Source organism: Chiloscyllium plagiosum, unplaced genomic scaffold, assembly GCF_037043375.1.
Source record: "Chiloscyllium plagiosum isolate Xiang-an unplaced genomic scaffold, Cpla_swu_hap1 HiC_scaffold_7, whole genome shotgun sequence".
In the NCBI taxonomy this organism is placed as follows: domain Eukaryota; kingdom Metazoa; phylum Chordata; class Chondrichthyes; order Orectolobiformes; family Hemiscylliidae; genus Chiloscyllium; species Chiloscyllium plagiosum.
In genome coordinates this window covers 107,968,079-107,987,491 of record NW_028270145.1, presented here as the reverse complement: position 1 = coordinate 107,987,491, position 19,413 = coordinate 107,968,079, and the positions used below count along the sequence as shown (strand labels likewise).

The 19,413-nt window shown below is 42.5% G+C and overlaps 1 protein-coding gene across 1 annotated transcript in view; it reads left to right on the top strand.

Moving 5' to 3' along the window:
• The window catches only part of iqcb1 (IQ motif containing B1), a 51,339-nt gene that overhangs the window by 13,189 nt on the left and 18,737 nt on the right, over window positions 1–19,413 (top strand). The window contains exons 5-9 of the mRNA XM_087989344.1: window positions 5,532–5,631; window positions 6,216–6,388; window positions 14,092–14,201; window positions 16,551–16,660; window positions 17,556–17,698. Coding sequence (XP_087845470.1) covers window positions 5,532–5,631; window positions 6,216–6,388; window positions 14,092–14,201; window positions 16,551–16,660; window positions 17,556–17,698 — 636 coding nt within the window. The remainder of the gene's footprint in view (window positions 1–5,531; window positions 5,632–6,215; window positions 6,389–14,091; window positions 14,202–16,550; window positions 16,661–17,555; window positions 17,699–19,413) is intronic.

The following is a 19,413-nucleotide window of genomic DNA, read 5'->3' as shown; positions in this document are numbered from 1 at the left end:
GCATTTGACATAGTGTGTCATCGAGGGGCTTGAACAAAACTAGAGTCAATGGAAGTTGGTTGGGGGGAGGGAATGCTTTCTGCTGGTTGGAGACACACCTAGCAAAAAGGATGTGGTTTTTGGATGTCAGTCATCTTAGTTTCAGGATATCACTGCAAGAGTTTCTCAGGATAGAGTCCCAGACCCAATCATCAGCTGCTTCACAATGACCTTTCTTCCATTAAAAAGCCAGAAGTGGGGAAGATTGCTGATGATCGAACATTGTTCACCATTCACAACTCTGCAGATACTGAAGCACACTGTCTGTAAGTGCAGCAAGATGTCAACAACATTCAAGCTTGGGCCAATGAGTGGTAAATAACATGTATACCACAGAAGTGGAAATGTGTTGCTGGAAAAGCGCAGCAGGTCAGGCAGCATTTAGGGAACAGGAGAATCGACGTTTCGGGCATTAGCCCTTCTTCAGGAATGCCCGAAACGTCGATTCTCCTGTTCCCTAGATGCTGCCTGACCTGCTGCGCTTTTCCAGCAACACATTTCCATCTCTGATCTCCAGCATCTGCAGACCTCACTTTCTCCTCAAAGATACCACAGAAGTGCCTAGCAATGATTATCTCTAATAAGAGAATCTCCCTTTGGCATTCAATGGTATTACATCATTGAAACCCCACTGTCAACATCCTGAAGTTGACCATTGACCTGAAACAACTGGGTTAGCCATATAAATAATGCCCTGAAGAAGGGCCCTGCCTGAAACGTTAACTCTCTTGCTGCTTGGATGCTGCCTGACCTGCTGTGCCTTTTCCAGCGCCACGTTTTTTCAACTCTGATTTCTCCAGCTTCTGCAGTCCCCATTGTCTTCTAAATAATGTGGCTGTAAGGACAGCTCAGACTCAATCCTGTGGCGAATAACTCACCTCCTGACCCCCTAAAGCAAGTCAACCATCTACAAGGCACAAATCAGGAATGTAACAGAATTCTCTCCACGTGCATAGATGAGTGAAAAATTCAACGCCATCAGGACAAATCAGCTGCTTGATTGGCATCCTGTTTAACAGTTTCAACATTCACTGCTTCCCTCCATCATCACAATGGCAGCAGTGTGTGCCATCCACTAGATACACTACAGCCACTCACCAGGCTCCTCCACCATCCTGAAAGGATGTTAAAAGAAGAACTATTTCAGTGTACACTTGAGTTGCTGCAACCTGTAAGGTTATACGCCAAGAGCTGGAAGATGAAATCGGAATGAATAATCTCAGTTTTTATAGTCAGCAGGTGTACAATCTTTTGTCTTTTGGCCATCTTTTGTCTCATGAATCCTTCTATTTTTCTAAATGAAAAGATGTTCAGAAAAACAACTTGATACAGTTTATTTTTTTCCAGATGGTTCTCAATATGGTATCAACTTGCACGCAAGTGTGGAACTTCGCTATTTTCTCAAATCAGTAATTCTGATACTGTACTTCAATTAGATTTCCAAACTGGAAACTAATGCAAAAGCAAAACACTGCAAATGCTGGAAATCTGAAATTAAAGACAGAAATTACTGAAAATACTCAGTAGATCAAGTGGCAGCTTTGGTGGGAGCAGCAAGTGGACCCATAATGTTAGCTCAGTTGCTCTCTCCGCAAATGGTGCCTGGCTGTACAGGACATTGGTTAGGCGACTTTTGGAATATTGTTTGCAAATCTGGTCTCCTTCCTATTGAAAGGATATTGTGAAACTTGAAAAGGTTCAGAAAAGATTTACAAGGATGTTTCCAGGGTTGGAGGGAGCTGTAGGGCTATAGGGAGAGGCTGAATAGACTGGGGCTGTTTTCCCTGTAGTGTCAGAGGCTGAGTGGTGACCTTTATAAAGGTTTATAAATCATGAGGGGCATGAATAGGGTAAATAGATAAGGTCTTTTCCCTTGAGTGGTGGTGTCCAGAACTAGAGGCCATAAATTTAGGGTGAGAAGGGAAAGATATCAAGGGGACCTAAGGGGCAACTTTTTCACGCAAGGTGGTGCGTGCATGGAATGAGCTGCCAGAGGAAGTGGTGGAGGCGGGTATAATACTAACATTTAAAAGGCATCTGAATGGGTGTATAAATAGAAAGCGTTTAGAGGGATATGAGCCAAGTGCTGGCAAATGGGATTAGATTAGGTTAGGATATCTGGTCGGCATGGACAAGTTGGACCGAAGGGTCTGTTTCCATGCTGTACATCTCTGACTCTATGACCTGTGAAGTATTTAACAGTATTTTTTGCTTGTGTTTATGCCAGATTAGTTGATTACCACATTTGAAATGTAGAATTCTTGTTTTCAGTAGATTTGTTCAGATGAGGAACGTAACGATTCAGTTGTTTCTGAGACCAACAAACTTTGCTTATGAACATCTGTGCTCAAGCTATTTTTGTGATTTGCATGACCGGACATTTCAGAAAATTGTTCGGTTGAAATGTGGTATGCAAAAAGACGGCAGCAAGGGTTTTCCCAAATAATCCTGTTGCACTAAAAGGCTATTCTCATCTACGATGATTGAGGGGGTGAAAATTTCAAGTAAATCAGTTTTTTCAGTTAAGATAACTTCACATACTCAGGATTTTTCTCATACTCAGGATGTCTCTAAGTGTTTCATAAGCATTGATTTTTATTTTGAAGTATTGTTGGTGTTGTTGTGCAGAATAATTAAAGTCAATTTGCACACAGCAAAGGCCCGCAAGTATCAGTGAGGTAAAGGACCAGATAATCTGTTGAATGGAGTAGAAGTAGGCCATTCAGCCCATTGGGTCCACTCCACCATTCAGTGAGGTAATGATTCATAGAAATGATGCAGCAAAGAAGGTGGCCATTTGGTCCAGTTGGTTCATACTGAGCCAAAGACACCCAGGTACCCATTCTAATCCCATCTTCTTGCACACAGCTATAACCCTGCATCTTACAGCACTTAAAGTGCAGATCCAGGTACTTTTAAACAGAGCTTAAGGTCTCTGTCTCCACCACCAATTCAGGCAGTGAATCTCATAAACTCACTACCCTCTGCATAAAAACATTTTTTCTTCACATTCCCACTAATCCTTCTGCCACTTAACTTTTGAACTCTGTTAGAGAAAACAGGTTCCACTTGTCTACTCTATCTCTACCCCTCACAACTTCAATCATACCTCAATCATATCACCCCTCAGCCTTCTCCTGTTCCAGGGAAAATAACTGCAATCTCTCCAGTCTCTCCTCATCGCTACAATTCCCAAGCCCTGGCGACATTCTCGTAAATTGTCTATGCACTCTCTCCAGAGCAATCATGCCTTTCCTGTAATGTGGTAACCAGAACTGCATGTAATAATCCAATTGTGGCCTACCAGTGTCTTATACAGTTTCATCATTATATCCTGCTTTTGTATTATATACCTCAGTCAAGATTCAGGCAGAACTAGCCATTTGGATACAGAACTGGCTCAAAGGTAGAAGACAGAAAGTGGTGGTGGAGGGTTGTTTTTCAGACTGGAGGCCTGTGACCAGTGGAGTGCCACAGGGATCGGTGCTGGGTCCTCTACTTTTTGTCATTTACGTAAATGATTTGGATGCGAGCATAAAAGGTACAGTTAGTAAGTTTGCAGATGACACCAAAATTGGAGGTGTAGTGGACAGCAAAGAGGGTTAACTCAGATTACAACAGGATCTGGATCAGATGGGCCAATGGGCTGAGAAGTGGCAGATGGAGTTTAATTCAGATAAATGCAAGGTGCTCCATTTTGGGAAAGCAAATCTTAGCAGGACTTATACACTTAATGCTAAGGACCTAGGGAGTGTTGCTGAACAAAGAGACCTTGGAGTGCAGGTTCATAGCTCCTTGAAAGTGGAGTCGCAAGTAAATAGGATAGTGAAGAAGGCGTTTGGTATGCTTTCTTTTATTGGTCAGAGTATTGAGTACAGGAGTTGGGAGGTCATGTTGCGGCTGTACAGGACATTGGTTAGGCCGCTGTTGGAATATTACGTGCAATTCTGGTCTCCTTCCTATCTGAAAGATGTTGTGAAACTTGAAAGGGTTCAGAAAAGATTTACAAGGATGTTGCCAGGGTTGGAGGATTTGAGCTATAGGGAGAGGCTGAACAGGCTGGGGCTATTTTCCCTGGAGCGTCGGAGGCTGAGGGGTGACCTTTATAGAGGTTTACAAAATTGAGGGGCATGGATAGGGTAAATAGGCAAAGTCTTTTCCGTGAAGTCGGGGAGTCCAGAACTAGAGGGCATAGGTTTAGGGTGAGAGGGGAAAGATATAAAAGAGACCTAAGGGGCAACTTTTTCACACAGAAGGTGGTACGGGTATGGAATGAGCTGCCAGAGGAAGTGGTAGAGGCTGGTCCAATTGCAACATTTAAGAGCCATTTGGATGGGTATATGAATAGGGAGGGTTTGGAGGGATATGGGCCGGGTGCTGGCAGGTGGGACTAGATTGGGTTGGGATATCTAGTCAGCATGGACGGGTTGGACTGATGCTGTACATCTCTATGACTCTGAGAGCATTCCATAAGCCTTAGAACATAAGAACTAGGACCAGGAGTAGGTCATCTAGCCCTTATCTACTTGTACTGCTACCTTAGGAACCTGTCTACTTGCACACCAAGATCTCTGACTTCATATTCCCTTTTAAATGCATTACCTCACATTTATCAGAGTTGAATTCCGACTGCCATTTTCCTGCCCGCTCCACCAACCTTTCATTTTGGAACTTACAGTTATCCTCTACATTATCCACTACACGGACAATTCTTGTGTAGTCTGCAAATTTCCCAACTGTGCCCCCCACATTCAAGTCCAAGTCGTTAATGTATAAAACAACCAGCAGGGGTCCCAACAATGAGCCCTGTGGAACCACCAGTTGAAACAGCTTTCCATGTGCAAGAGCAACCATTGCCCTTTGTTTCGTGTTACTAAGTCATCTTAGGATCCAATTTGGCACATTACCCTGCATACTATGGGCTTTTACTTTTTTGACCAATCTGGGATCTTGTTAAGTGCCCTTCTAAAATCCATGTAGGTAACATCATCTGCACTACCCTCATTGATCCTCCTTGTCAGTTCCTTAAATAATTCAATTCAATCAAATTTGTAAGGCATGACCTTCCCTTAACATGCTGACTGTTCCTGACTAGTCCATGCCTTTCTAACTGACTACACTTTCCTGCTTTTTCCCAAAATCCTCAATTCCCTCACTGATTAAAGGTTTGTCTATTTAAATCTTAAATATACTAAATGATGCAAGATTGACAGCCCTCTAGTAAAGATTTCCATGGATTCACAATTGTCTGAGAGAAAAATTCCTACTCAGAGCACACGTTGGCCTGGGCACGAGGAAGGTTCTCAGCTTCTTGAAAAAGTGCTTTAACCTGTCTTACAGCTACTTGAACAAGCAGTTGGGGGTTTTAAAGATTCTTTGAAAGGCTGTAAGATATTAGAAAAGTTGCCAGTTGAAAAGATTTGGACAGTAGTGCAATAATTGCAAGGTCTCTGTGGCTTGCTTTAGTAACTGCCTATCCCTTTTCAATGCAGTGCTTCAGTCTGATCGCCTCCTTCAGTTGTTGCTCACTGACGATGTGGAAACTGGAGCTATTATGGTGTCTGTCCTGCTTGGTATCCTGCAGGTGAACAGGTGAGATGGTAAGATTCAAAAGCACTATAACCAACTGATACACTTGTCAATATTCATTTGTATTGCCATGATTCAGAATCAGCTACCAAGCATTGAACTATCACACCTATTTGTTTAGTACAATGCTGTTGTAACTTTGTTTTATAGTTGCCATTTTATAGTTTTAATTCCTTCACTGTCATCTGTCAACTAAAGTATCTACACAAATCAATTCTCTTGAGCAGGGTCTGAAGATTACTCCATAATAAATAGGTGCAGTAACAGCACTTAATTCTGAGGAAGGGTCATTAAACCCAAAACATTAACTCTGATTTTTCTGCATGGATGCTGTCAGACCTGCTTGAATTTTTCCAGCAATTTCTGTTTTTGTTTCTGATTTTCAGCATCCACAGTTCTTTCAGTTTTTACTTTCCAGTAACTGCAGCCCTGTCCAAGCACTTGAGCCAGTGCTGGAGACACGTGCATTCCGCCTTTTGAATACTGTTAGATTATTACATACAAAACAAAGTGTAAGCAAAGCCAATGAGCACCCCCCTGTTTGACACAATATTTAGTATAACCTTGTGTGCCATCCTGCCTTTCAGGACAGTGTTGTTCTCTGTGGATGAGAAAAATATCCTCCTAATCCTGGATGAATTAATTTACAAGCTTTTTGCAACCAGCAATCCAGTTATAGGAAGCACATCTATCAAAGTCATGCTGTTGATAGCAGAGACCCATCCTCCCACCTTGAAGATACTTTGCAACAATTACAAAGGTATGTAAAGTACTAAATATATACAGAAATGCTCTAATTAGGCTCAGAGTAATTACATTTTTGTAAGGCTGTCCCTCGTACCTGGCACTCTGCAAAACTAAACCAGATTAATTTACTTTTAGAAAATTATTTAAGATGAACTGCCAAATTGCTAAATTGTTAACTGTAGTACAGAGTCAAATAGACCAAGTCAGATTCAGTTTCTGGTCTGTGATTAGTATTGATCACTGATCCGTGTCCTGCACAACCCTCATATGGCTGCGAACCTCTTGAGATTTTCTTGTTATTCTGTAATCACTAGCTCCCCCACTACCTTCTCTATGCATTCAAGATTAATTTTTCTGATAGAAAAACAGAATATACTGGAATTGCTAACCGTGTTTGTGGATGTGGATGTTTCAGATCAGTGATGCTCAACAGAGCTGAATTAATTTTTCTGATTGCTAAGCTTAACCACTCATGGTCCACCCTGTGGTTTATTTAGTTGCAAAGCTCTTTGAGGAGTCCAAGAACTGTGTGAGAGCTACATAAATGCAAGTTTTTCTCATCTTCCCAACTAGGCAAAAGTGAGGACCTCAGATGCTGGAGATCAGAGTCGGGATGAGTGGTGCTGGAAAAGCACAGCCAGTCAGGCAGCATCCGAGGAGCAGGAAAATCGACGTTTCAGGCAAAAGCCCTTCATCAGGACTGAAGGCAGGGAGACTCCAGGGTGAAGAGATAAATGGGAGGGGGTGGGTTGGGGAGAAGGCAGCCAAGAGTACAATAGGGGGGTGGGGATGGGGATGAAGGTGATAGGTCAAAGAGGAGGGTGGAGCTGATAGATGAAAGGAAGATTGGCAGGTAGGACCAGTCATGAGGATGGAAAGTTGGAACTGGAGTAAGGTGGGGGGAGGGGAAATGAGGAAACTGTTAAAGTCCACATTGATGCCCTGGGGTTGAAGTGTTCCGAGGCGGAAGATGAGGCATTATTCCTCCAGACGTCGGGTGGTGAAGGAATGGCAGTGGAGGAGATCCAGGACCTGCATGTTCCCGGCAGAATGGGAGGGGGAGTTGAAATGTTGGGCCACGGGGCAGTGGGATTGATTGGTGCAGGTGTCCCAGAGATGTTCCCTAAAACACTCTGCGAGGAGGTGTCCAGTCTCCCCAATGATGAGGAGACCGCATTGGAAGCAACAGATACAATAAGTGACAGTGGTGGAGGTGCAAGTAAAACTTTGATGGATGTGGAAGGCTCCTTTGAGGCCTTGGATGGAGGTGAGGGGAGAGGTTTGGACACAGGTTTTGCAATTCCTGCGGTGGCAGGGGAAGGTGCCAGGACGGGAGCGTTGGTTGTTGGGGGGCATGGACGTGACCAGGTAGTCACAGAGGGAACGGTCTTTGCAGAAAGGGGTGGGGAGGGAAATATCTCTCTGGTGATGGGGTCTGTTTGGACGGAAATGTCAGTGGATGATGCGGTTTGTTACGGTTGGAGGAGTGGGGTTTGGGGGCAGAGTTGCGGGATGTGGATGAAATGCATTGGAGATCATCGTCAACCACGTGGGAAGGGAAATTGCGGTCTTTAAAGAAGGAGGCCATCTGGTGTGTTCTGTGGTGGAACTGGTCTTCCTGGAGCAGATACGGCAGAGGTGGAGGAATTGGGAATACGGGATGGCATTTTTGCAGGAAGTCGGCCTCATCTTCCGCCTCGGAACACTTCAACTCCAGGGCATCAATGTGGACTTCACCAGTTTCCTCATTTCTGTCCCTCCACCTTACCCCAGTTCCAACCTTCCAGCTCTGCACCATCCTCGTGACTGGTCCTACCTGCCAATCTTCCTTTGATCTATCCACTCCACCCTCCTCTCTGACCTATCACCTTCATCCCCACCCCCATCCACCCATTGTACTCTTTGATACCTTCTTTCCAGCCCCACCCCCCTCCTGTTGTTCTCTGTACCCTGGAGGCTCCCTGCCTTCAGTCCTGATGAAGGGCTTTTGCCCGAAACGTCGATTTTCCTGCTCCTCGGATGCTGCCTGACTGGTTGTGCTTTTCCAACACCACTCATCTTCCCAACTGTTCAGTCCAGGATGTGGAGCAGGAACATTTAAATGATACCTGGCTGTCTCTCAGAAGAAATATTAATTCTCACCAGAAAAGTAGCTGTAATTAAAATCCAGCCCAAATCTGATGAAAAAGCCATTCTGTTGGCATTTGGAAAGAGAAACAAAAGAGTTCAACATTTCATTGCAGAGAATAAGTCTAAATGTATGTTACCCAAATTCATTTTGTATATTTCAGATTTTCAGCTCTTGCGTTTTTGTAACACAAATTTTGATCAGCCTTAAGCCTGCCCTTCTATTCTTTAAAAACACCACTGGAAATACTCAACAGACCTGGCAGTAACTGTAGAGAAAGAAAGTGTGTTAATGTTTTGAGTTAAATATGACTCCTCCTCAGAATATGTTCAGAATTTTCTTTCGACAGTTTTGAAGAAGTGATGTTCAACCCAAAATGTTAATTCTGTTTTCCTGAAGTCGGAGAGAGAGAGACAGGGTGGTGAAGAAGGCATTTGGCACATTGACCTCCCAATTCCTGTACTCATTTTGCAGCTGTAAAGGCCATTGGTTCAGCCAGTTTTAGAATTCTGCGTACAGTTCAGGTCACCCTTCTATAGGAAGGCTATTAAACTTGAGATGGTGCAGAAAAGACTTATAAGGATGTTGCTGGGACTGGAGGCTTTTTAGTTATAGGGAGAGGCTCAATAAGCCTGACTTTTCTTCCCTGCAGTGCCAGAGGTTGAGGGGTGACATATAGAGGTTTATAAAATCATGAGGGGCGTGGATAGGCTAAATAAACAAGGTCTTTTTTCCAAGGTGGGGGAGTCCAAAACTGGAGGGAATAGGTTTAAAGTGAGAGGGAAAGATTTAAAATGGACTGGAGGGGTAACCTTTTCATGCAGAGGGTGGTGCATGTGTGGAATGATCTGCCAGAGGAAAGTACAATTACAATGTTTAAAAGGTGTCTGGATGGGTATATGAATGGGAAGGGTTTAGAAGGATATGGGCCAAATGCTGGCAAATGGTACTAGGTTAGACTGGGATATCTGGTCAGCATGGATGACTGGATTGAAGGATCTGTTTCGGTGCTATATGACTCAGTGACTTAGCACAAATACTGCCTGCTCTGAGTATTTCCAGCACATTCTGTATTCAGATTTTCAGCATCTGCAGTATTTTCTTTAGTTATATTGCTGTTTTTAACCTTGGAGAACAATTAACCTTGTAACGTTCTAATCAAAACTGTCTCCCATTAAAATCATAGAAAATTGTTTTCCTACATTCAGTGACTGCATTTAAAAGAAGTACTTGTTATACTTGATAACCTGTGGTGCATTATTTGGTAAAAGCAAGCGCTTTCACTAGTTATATTGTTTATGTTGATATCCTAATGCATGAGAAGACAATTGGTTTTGTAAATCTTTTTGCTAACTTCTTAAAGCTTAATTCGCATTTATTGAAACATTGCACTAAAGTGCCATTGAAAACCCTGGTCGCTTAAATCAGTACAGACTTACTGCAGAAAAACAGCTTTTAAGACCATAAGACATTGGAGCAGAAATTAGGCCATTGAGCCCATTGAGTCTGCTCCGCCATTCAATCATGGCTGATAAATTTCTCAACCCCATTCTTCCACTTTCTCCTTGTTACCCTTGATCCCCTTGATACTCAAGAACCTATCTATCTTGGTCTTAAATATACTCAATGACCTAGCCTCCACAGCCTTCTGTGGCAATGAATTCCATAGATTCCTCACTCTCTGGCTGAACAACTTTCTCCTTATCTCTGTTCTAAAAGGTCTTCCCTTTACTCTAAGACTGTGCCCTCGGGTCCTAGTCTCTCCTACCAAGGAAACATCTTCCCAACATCTACTCTATTCTGGCCATCCAGTATTCTGTATGTTTTAATTAGATACCCCCTCAATTTTCTAAATTCCATAGTGTATAGACCCAGAGTCATCAAATATTCCTCACGTGTTTAGCTTTTCATTCCTGAGACCATCCTTGTGAACCTCCTCTGAACATGCTTCAGGATCAGTACATCCAAAACTGCACAGAATACTCTAAATGTGGTCTGACCAGAGCCTTATAGAGTGTCAGAAGTACATCCATTATTATTCAAGTCCTCTTAATATAAATGCCATCATTGCATTTGCCTTCCTAACTACTGACCGAACCTGCAAATTTACTTGAGAGAATCCTGGACTAGAACTCTCAAGTTTCTTTGCACTTCAGACTTCAGAATTTTCTCCCCATCTAGAAAATAGTCCATGTCTCTATTCTTCCAACCAAGGTGCATGACCTCACACTTTCCCATGTTGTACTCCATCTGCCACTTCTTTGCCCACTCTCCTAACCTGTCAAAATCCTTCTGCAGGCTTCACACCTCCTCAATGCTACCTCTCCCTCTGTCTAACTTTGTATCATCTGCAAACTTAGCCAGAATGCCCTCAATTCCTTCATCTAGATCATTAACGTATAAAGTGAAAAGTTGTGGTCCTAACACTAAGCCCTGCGGAACACCACTTGTCACCGGCTGCCATCCTGAGGAGGACCCTTTATTCTCATTTTCTGCTTTCTGCCATTTAGCCAAGCTTCTATCCATGCTAGCACCTTGCCTCTGATACCATGGGCTCTTACTCAGTAGCTTCCATTGTCAAAGGCCTTCTTGAAGTTCAGGTAGATAATATCCATTGGCTGTCCTTGGTCTAACATGCTCGTTACTTCCTCAAAGAATTTAAGCAGATTTGTCAGGCATGACCTCCCCTTGATGAAACCATGCCTATTTTACCATTCACTTCCAAGTATTCAGAAATCTCGTCCTTTACAATGGATTCCAGGGTCTTACCCACATCCAAAGTTAGATTAGTTTGTCTGTAATGTTCCATCTTTTACCTTCTTCCCTTTTTAAACAGGGGTGTCACGTTAGTGATATTCCAGTCCTCTGGAACCCTCCCTGATTCTAGCGATTCCTGAAAGATCACCACTAACGCCTCTATTATCTCTTCAGCTATCTCCTTATGAACTCTAAGGTGTTGCCCATCTGGTCCACGTGATTTATCCATCTTCAGGCCATCTAGTTTTTCTTGCATCTTCTCCTGGGTGATGGCCACCATACTCAGCTCTGCCCCTCAGTCTCTTAAATTTTTGGGATATTACTCATGTCTTCCACCATGAAGACTGACACAAAGTAATTATTCAGTTCCTCAGCCATTTCCTTGTTCCCCACTACTATCACTCCAGTGTCATTTTCCAGCAGCCCAATGTCCATCTTTACCTCTCTTTTGCCCTCTATATATCCAAAGAAACCCTTACAGTATTCCTTGATATTACTAGCTAGCTTACCGTCATTTTTAATCTTCTCCCTCCTTATTTCTTTTTTTGTTGCCCTCTGTTGGTCTTTGTAAGCTTCCCAATTGTCTGGGTTACCACTGCCATTTGCCACACTATATGTTTTCTGTTTTGCTTTTATGCTATCCCTGACTTCCCTCGTCAACTACGGTTGCCTCATCCTCCTTGTACCATGTTTCTTTTTCCTTGGGATGTATCTTTGCTATGTCTCCTGAATTACTCCCAGAAACAGCAATGGAATTGCTGTTCCATTGTCTTTCCTGCTAGGTTCAATTTTTCCAGTCAATTCTACCCAGCTGCTCCCTCTTGCCTTTTTAGGTGCCTTTATTCAGCTGTAATACCGTTACCTCTAATTCTATCTACTCTCTCTCAAATTGCAGAGTAAATTCAATCATGTTATGATTACTGCCTCCAATGGGTTCCTTCACGTTAAGCTCCCTTACCAAATCTGACTCATTGCACAACACTAAATATCCTGTTCCCTACTTGGCTCCACCACCAGCTGTTCCAAAACACCATCTTGTAGTCTTTCCACAAATTCCTTTTCATGCAATCCACTGCGAACCAGATTTTCCCATATTGAAATCCCCCATGGTCACTGTAACTTTGTCTTTCCTTCACATCTTTCCTATCTCCTGGTGTATCTTGCACCCCAGCTCCTGACTACTGTTTGGAGGCCTTTACATAACTCCTCAATTCTACCCACACAGATTTTACACCATCTAACCCTACTTTGTTTCTTTCTATTGATTTCATTTCATTTCTTACTAATAAGGAAACCCTCTTTTCGAGAGGATGTGTATCCTTGAATATTCAACTCCCAGTCCTGATCCCCTTATAGCCACATCTCTGTGATGCCCACCATGTCATACCTGCCTATTTCGATCTGCGCCACAAGTTCATTTACATTATTCCTTATATTGCATGCATTCAGATATTACACCATCAGTCCTGTATTAACCATCCCTCTCCTCATTGTCATTTGTTTGTCCAGTGTGCTTGAAGTTTGAATGCTATAACCCTTTTCCATCTACTCTGTCCTATTTGTGTCTGTGCTGGAGATTTTAATAACCTCTCCTGAGTTCTGTACTCTTACCTCTCCCTTTAATTTGGGATTTCTAATTTCCCCGATGGACTGCTTCAATACGGTAGCATCTGAGCACTGAACTTTGTGTCACTGTCTGTTCTGTTAGCTTCATGGCTTTCATCCTGGCCCAGGGCCACTTTCCCAGAGTGGTAATGTCAAGACTACCCACCTATCGTCAACGAATAGCCAAGTGGCTGGGTCAAGGACACAATCCATTCTTTATATTGACAGAGAAAGTGGCAGTCACTCTGCAAAATGACTCAGTTCGCCATGATTCACATCCGAATGTTTTGGCTCGCATGTTGAGAAATGGATAAGGAAGGAGCATATCTGTACAGTATAACATTAATATGGCTTTGAGCTTAATTCATTCATGGACAGAATGGATCCCTTATGTGCTCTATGCTCCATGATGTCTTGCTTAGTTGCGTAAGGCAATAGTTATTTCCAGATTTTCCTTCCTGCAAGATTGATTCTTGATTTCTGCTGGCAGAGACCCAGGAGTTGAAGTTGAAATTGGTAGACTGACAATTCTGTCCATTTAACATTGTAAACTAGTTTCCTGTTGAATGGAACTGTGTGTTGGAACGCTGATCTGTTGGCCATCTTGCCATCAGTGGAAGAGCTGGTGAGTAACTCTTGGCCAGTTCCTTCAGAGAGACATGACAGAATCAAGTGTTCCTCGAGCATATAAGGTTACCTGTTGAGCCTTTCCTGCAGTTTCCCTCAGTAATAGGAACTGTGGCAATTGATGACAACACACCAGCAGAAGTCCAGGGTGAATAAAGGAAGAATTTGAGTCAATTTGAGAGCATTGATCTCGATAAGGGCAGGAGGAGTTGGTTTTAGAATATAGAACAGTACAGGCCCTGTGGCCCTTGATGTTGTTCCGACCTTCTATCTGACTGTCTTGCTGCCAGATCATGCAAATATACAAATTAGGAGCAGGAATAGGCCATGCCTGAGCTTTCCTTGCTATTCAGTCAGATTGTTGTTGATCTGATTTTAGCCTCAATTGTACTTTCTTGTCGAATGCTGAAACCCTTTGACTCCTTTGGAACAATTACGACTTCAATGCATCCAAAGATTGGAAAGAACTTGAATGAATATAGTTAATACAAAAAATAATTTGTAACTCAGAACATATTTTGTGCATCTATCAATAATTCTTATGGAAGTAGCTGTCTAGCAAAGTCAGAAAAATAATCTTTCAGTGGTATCTTTCCCAGGCTTACGTCCTCTCTTGAGAAAACAGTGGACAGGAAGAGGTTTTGACAAGGAGTTAAATCAGCTTTTGGAACTCCTTTATGCTGGGTCCACACAAGGAGTAAGTCAACAGGCAAGTATTATTACTTACAATAGTTATACATTGGAGCAAAATTAATGTTCTTGTCCAGTAACATCTTTGAACTGACAGGGGCTAGAAAATAATGATTTTCATACTCTTGACAAGGGGAGAGGGGGAGCAAGTGAAATAGATGGCAAGGATGGCCAGGACAAAGAGAGTGCTGACATGGTAATAAAGGAACGATCTAGATGCAAAATAGGTGTTAATGATAGATGTCAATGGTTAAAAATAGATTGGCTTGAGGAGTATAGGAATTAGGAGCAGGAGTGGGCAGTTCAGTGTTATGAAAGTGTAGAGGTATTGTACCTTTAAGAGAGTTGAAAAGCGAGCAAGGACTTAGAGAAGCACAGAGAGTCCGGAACAAGGTAACAATATAATGCTAAGTTGAAACAGCTAGCAGAAGCTGGGCTGCCATGAGACAAAAACAAATTCAAATTCGACCATCCGTATAAATTATGCCCCAAGTTACCAAACTCAATCAGGTTTGAATTTAATATTATTAAATACTAAAACCAATGAAACAGTCTGATGTTTTGGAGTATAAAACTGGACATTTTTGAACAGTTGAGAGAGAACTGTCAAAAGGCCAACAGGTGGAGGCTACGAATTTAAGAGCTCTCTGAGAGGTACCTGTCTGGGAAAGGTGTTTGTACAGCAAAACATTGAATCTAGATAGAATCTACAGAGGAAACTCGGCAAAGCAGACTGGTTTTGAAATGTGACTTTTTAAAATCTTAATCGGATTTTTTATCGGATTAGTATTGTAGAATGGGAGGTAAAAGATAGATTTAAGAGAAAGGAGTTATAAATAGTTGTTAGTTTTAATATTCTCCGTTAGGCTTAAAGAATAAAGTTGTTAATTTTTTTACTTTAGACATTTGCTTCTGGGATAGTTCTTTGCCTCTCAAATTTTAACAGATTACAGCATGTGGTGAATCTTTTCTGTGTTGCTGGTTTAAATTAGCTGTGTCATAACATCAGCTCTTGGGCCCATTACACTGGGGAGACAGGATGCCAACTCGCAGAATGTCTCAGGGAACATCTCTGGGGGACACACACGAAACAACTCCACCGCCCTGTGGCAGACCACTTCAACTCCCCTTCCCACTGCACCAAGAACATGCAAGTCCTGAGCCGCATCCACTGCCAAATCCAAGCCACTCGAAGACTGGAGGAAGAACGCTGCCTCTTCTGCCTTGGGACCATCCAACCACACGGCATCAACATCGACTTTACCAGTTTCCTTCTCGAGTCATAGAGATATACAGCATGGAAACAGATCCTTCGGTCCAACCCGTCCATGCCGACCAGATATCCCAACCCAGTCTAGTCCCACTTGCCAGCACCCGGCTCATATTCCTCCAAACCCAGAGTATTGTGTTTAGTTTTGGTCCCCTCACTCAAGAAAGAAGGTACTTGAACCAGAGAGAATGCAACATATATTTACTCAATTGATTCTTAGGTTGAATGGATTGACCGACAAGAAGAGATTAAGTAGACTTAGCATTCAGTCAATTCTTCTACACTGTGGCGGTTGCATTCTCGTACAACCCTGCAGTATAGAAAAATTGCGCCTTAGAAGCAGCACTTAAAGTATTGGCAATGTAATCACGTTGCAGCCAATACATGTTTTAAATGTCCGCACTGCAGAAACAGCGTCCCCAATTTGTCAATCACACTACAGTGAATTTGTGTTGATGAAAAGCATGTTATAACTTGTACATTCTTGGTCATTTACATGACAGTGCTAACTGAAACAGAGAAAATTGTAAAGATGTTGACAAGGTAAATGCTGAAAGGATGTTTTCCCCTCCTGGTGTTTTTGGAACAGAGAGCATAGTCCCAGAGTCATGAGTTATGGCCAAGATGAGAGAGAATTTCATCACTGAGAAATGTGTTTCGAGACTTTTAGATGCTTAGTCATTGATGTTCAAGAAGAGGTCACAGATAATTTTGGATTAATAAGAAATCAAGGATAAGATGTAAGAGGAAGATGGAGTTGATGTAGAAATGGGCCATGATAGAGGAGGCAAAACAAGCCATAGTATACTCATCCTATTCCATATGTTTTAATGTCTTTAAAATTTAACTATTTGCAAGGCTGTATGAGAAAGAGCTGAAAGGTGGGACTCATTGGATCGCTCTTTCAAAGAGCTATATTAGCTTAATGTGGGATTCCACACACTCATTATTCTAAGGAGAAAGGGTAGTAACATTATGAAACAATTTACTGAGCAAAGTAACAAAAACAAGAATTTATCTGAACTGATGTGCTTGGAGTCTAGATATTTTAAGTTTAAGCACTTCAACTTGAAAACCAAACATTGACCTTTTTTTTAGAAGTTCCACAGATGTGCATGCCTGATCCAAGCAGCATGGAGAGCATATCAGACAAGAAAGCGGTTGAAGTGTCTTCCGAAAGCGGTGACAACTTTACAAAGGAGTTTCAGGTATCCTTCTGTGCCTTATTTATAAATTGATATTCTACATTTAAGTCAAATCAATCACTTGAATGCATGGCTTGGAAGAGAATTACTTTGTCCCATCTTTGACAGTTATTCCTTCAAGCTGTTCATTCCCTAGTCTTGGCATTTCCTCCCTCAATCTCTCTGCCCCTCGCTCCTCCTTTATGATGCTTTAAACCCAACTTCTACGACCAAAATGGGTGGCACGGTGGCACAGTGGTTAGCAGCACCAGCCTCACAGCACCAGAGACATGATTTCAATCCCTGCCTCGGGCAACTTTGTGTGGAGTTTGCACATTCTCCCCATGTCTGCGTGGGTTTCCTCCGGGTGCTCCGGTTTCCTCCCACAGTCCAAAGATGTGCATGTTAGGTGAATTGGCCATGCTAAATTGCCCGTAGTGTCAGGTGAAGGGGTAAATGTAGGGGAATGGGTCTGGGTGGATTGCTGTTCGGAGGGTCGGTGTGGACTTGTTGGGCCAAAGGGCCTGTTTCCACACTAAGTAATCTAATCTAATCAAAAACGTTCTTTTGTGCAAGGTTTTATCTTATAATCCTCTTGTGGCTGTTCCTCGGGATGTTAAGTTTATATTTTCTTTATGTTTTCATGGTTTGTGGGTTTTGCTGGCAAAGCCAGCATTTTGTTCCAGATTTTGCACAGTGGAGATCCTGAGATTAGTTTTTTCTTTGCTAAGTAAGGGTATCATGGAAAATGGAAGAATGGTGGGCAAATCAAACTGAGGTAATGGAACAGCTTCAGGAACTGATCAACCCATTCCTGTACCTCTGCCTCTTGCTGCTGTATTTTGTGGCATAATTAGTGACTGTAGAGCTCTGGCTGTGTTTGATGAGAATTGATTTAATTACATGTAATGGTACTAAGGGCCAAACGTGAGCAGGAAATGCAACAGCTGGAGAAGAAGAGAGAGGAGGAGGAGCTTAAACGTCAGCTTCAGCTAAGACGACATCGAGCTCTCCGAGAGTTTCGACAGCGGCAACTGAGCTTACTGGAATTAGTTCCTGCAAGTAAGTGACTGCTCCAACATGGTATCTGTTTCCACATTCTACTGTGAACCTTATAAATAACAATATGAACTTGAGAATTGGGAGCTGGAGATGACCATTCAATCCCTCTAGCCTGCTCTTTTAAAAGATCGTGGTTGACCTGACTGTGGCCTCAACTTCACATTTTCACCCCACCCCAATAACATTTGACTATCAGTCAAGAGCATCTGCTTTAACAGTGTTCAATGACCGTGCCTCCATTGCTCTCTCGGAAGGAGATTTTCAAAGACTGAAGAGCCTCTGAGAGAAATAAAAAACTTCTCGTCTCTGTCTTAAATGGGAGACCCTTATTTTTAAACTGCCCCTCATTTAGTCTCTCCCTGAAGGGGAAACATCCTTTCAGCAACCACTGCATCAAGTCCCCTCAGAATCTTAAATGATTCAGTAAGAAATCCTACTGTTTTTCTAAACTCCGATGAATATAGGCCCAGCCTTTCCTCCTAAGGTCACATCCCCCATCTCCAATCCCAAATATCAGTAAAGTGAGCCTTCTCTGAATTGCTTCAAATGCATTTATATCCTTTTGTCCAGAAGATGATCAAAACTGGTCACAATACTCCAGATGTGGCCTCATCAACACTGTATATGAATGTAGCCAAACATCCCTATCTTTACATTTTCAGATTAGATTCCCTACAGTGTGGAAACAGCCCCTTCGGCCCAACAAGTCCACACTGACCCTCCGAAGAGTAACCCGCCCAGACTCATTCCCCTCTGATTAATGCACCTAACACTATGGGCAACTTAGCTTGGCCAATTCACCTGACCTGCATGTCTTTGGACTGTGGGAGGAAACTGGAGCACCTGGAGGAAACCCACAAAGACACTGGGAGAATGTGCAAACTCCACACAGACAGTCGCCTGAGGCTGGAATCGAACCTGGGATCCTGGTGCTGTGGCTAACCACTGAGCCACCGTGCCACTCCTTTTCAATGATTGACAACTTTCTAGACATCTTGTGAAACCTGCACAAAGGCCAAACCCACTGAGGTTTGTAAATTATTTTTTCCTTGAAAGTAGTCACGTGCTCACTACCTTCCTTTTGTTGCATTCACAGACTTATATCTTCCCTTGCTCTAGCCATGTCTTAATATTAAAATTTTCATCCTCATTTTCAAATCCCTCCATGGCCTTACCCCACCCTATCTCTGGAACCTCCTGTACCTCACCATATTCTCGCATTTCTGAATGCCTGCAACCCCCATCTCTTGTACATTACCAATTTCTAGCACTCTACCATCAGTAGCTGTGTCTTCAGCTACCTATGCCCCAAGCTGTACAACCTTCCATGAACCTCTTTGTTTCTCTATCTCTCACTGCTGCTTAAAGGTGTTTTGAAAATCTTACTTCTTTGATCAAACTTTTGGTCACACATCCTTGTGTCTCCCTTTGGGGCTTGCTGTCAGACTTTGATAAATCTTGTGTGAAGTTATTTGAGATATTTTACTGTATAAAAGACTCTATATAAATAACTGCAAGTTACTGTTGTTGTAAAGTTTTCTATGTTTATTGCTCTGCATGGGGGAGAGACTATAGTGCAGAGGGATCTGAGTGTCCTCTTTCATGAATCACAGAAAACTGGCATGTAGTTACAACAGATAATAAAGAAAGTGAATGGGAATATTGGCTTTCATAGTTAATGGAATAGAATATGAAAGTAAGGAAGTATTGTTGCA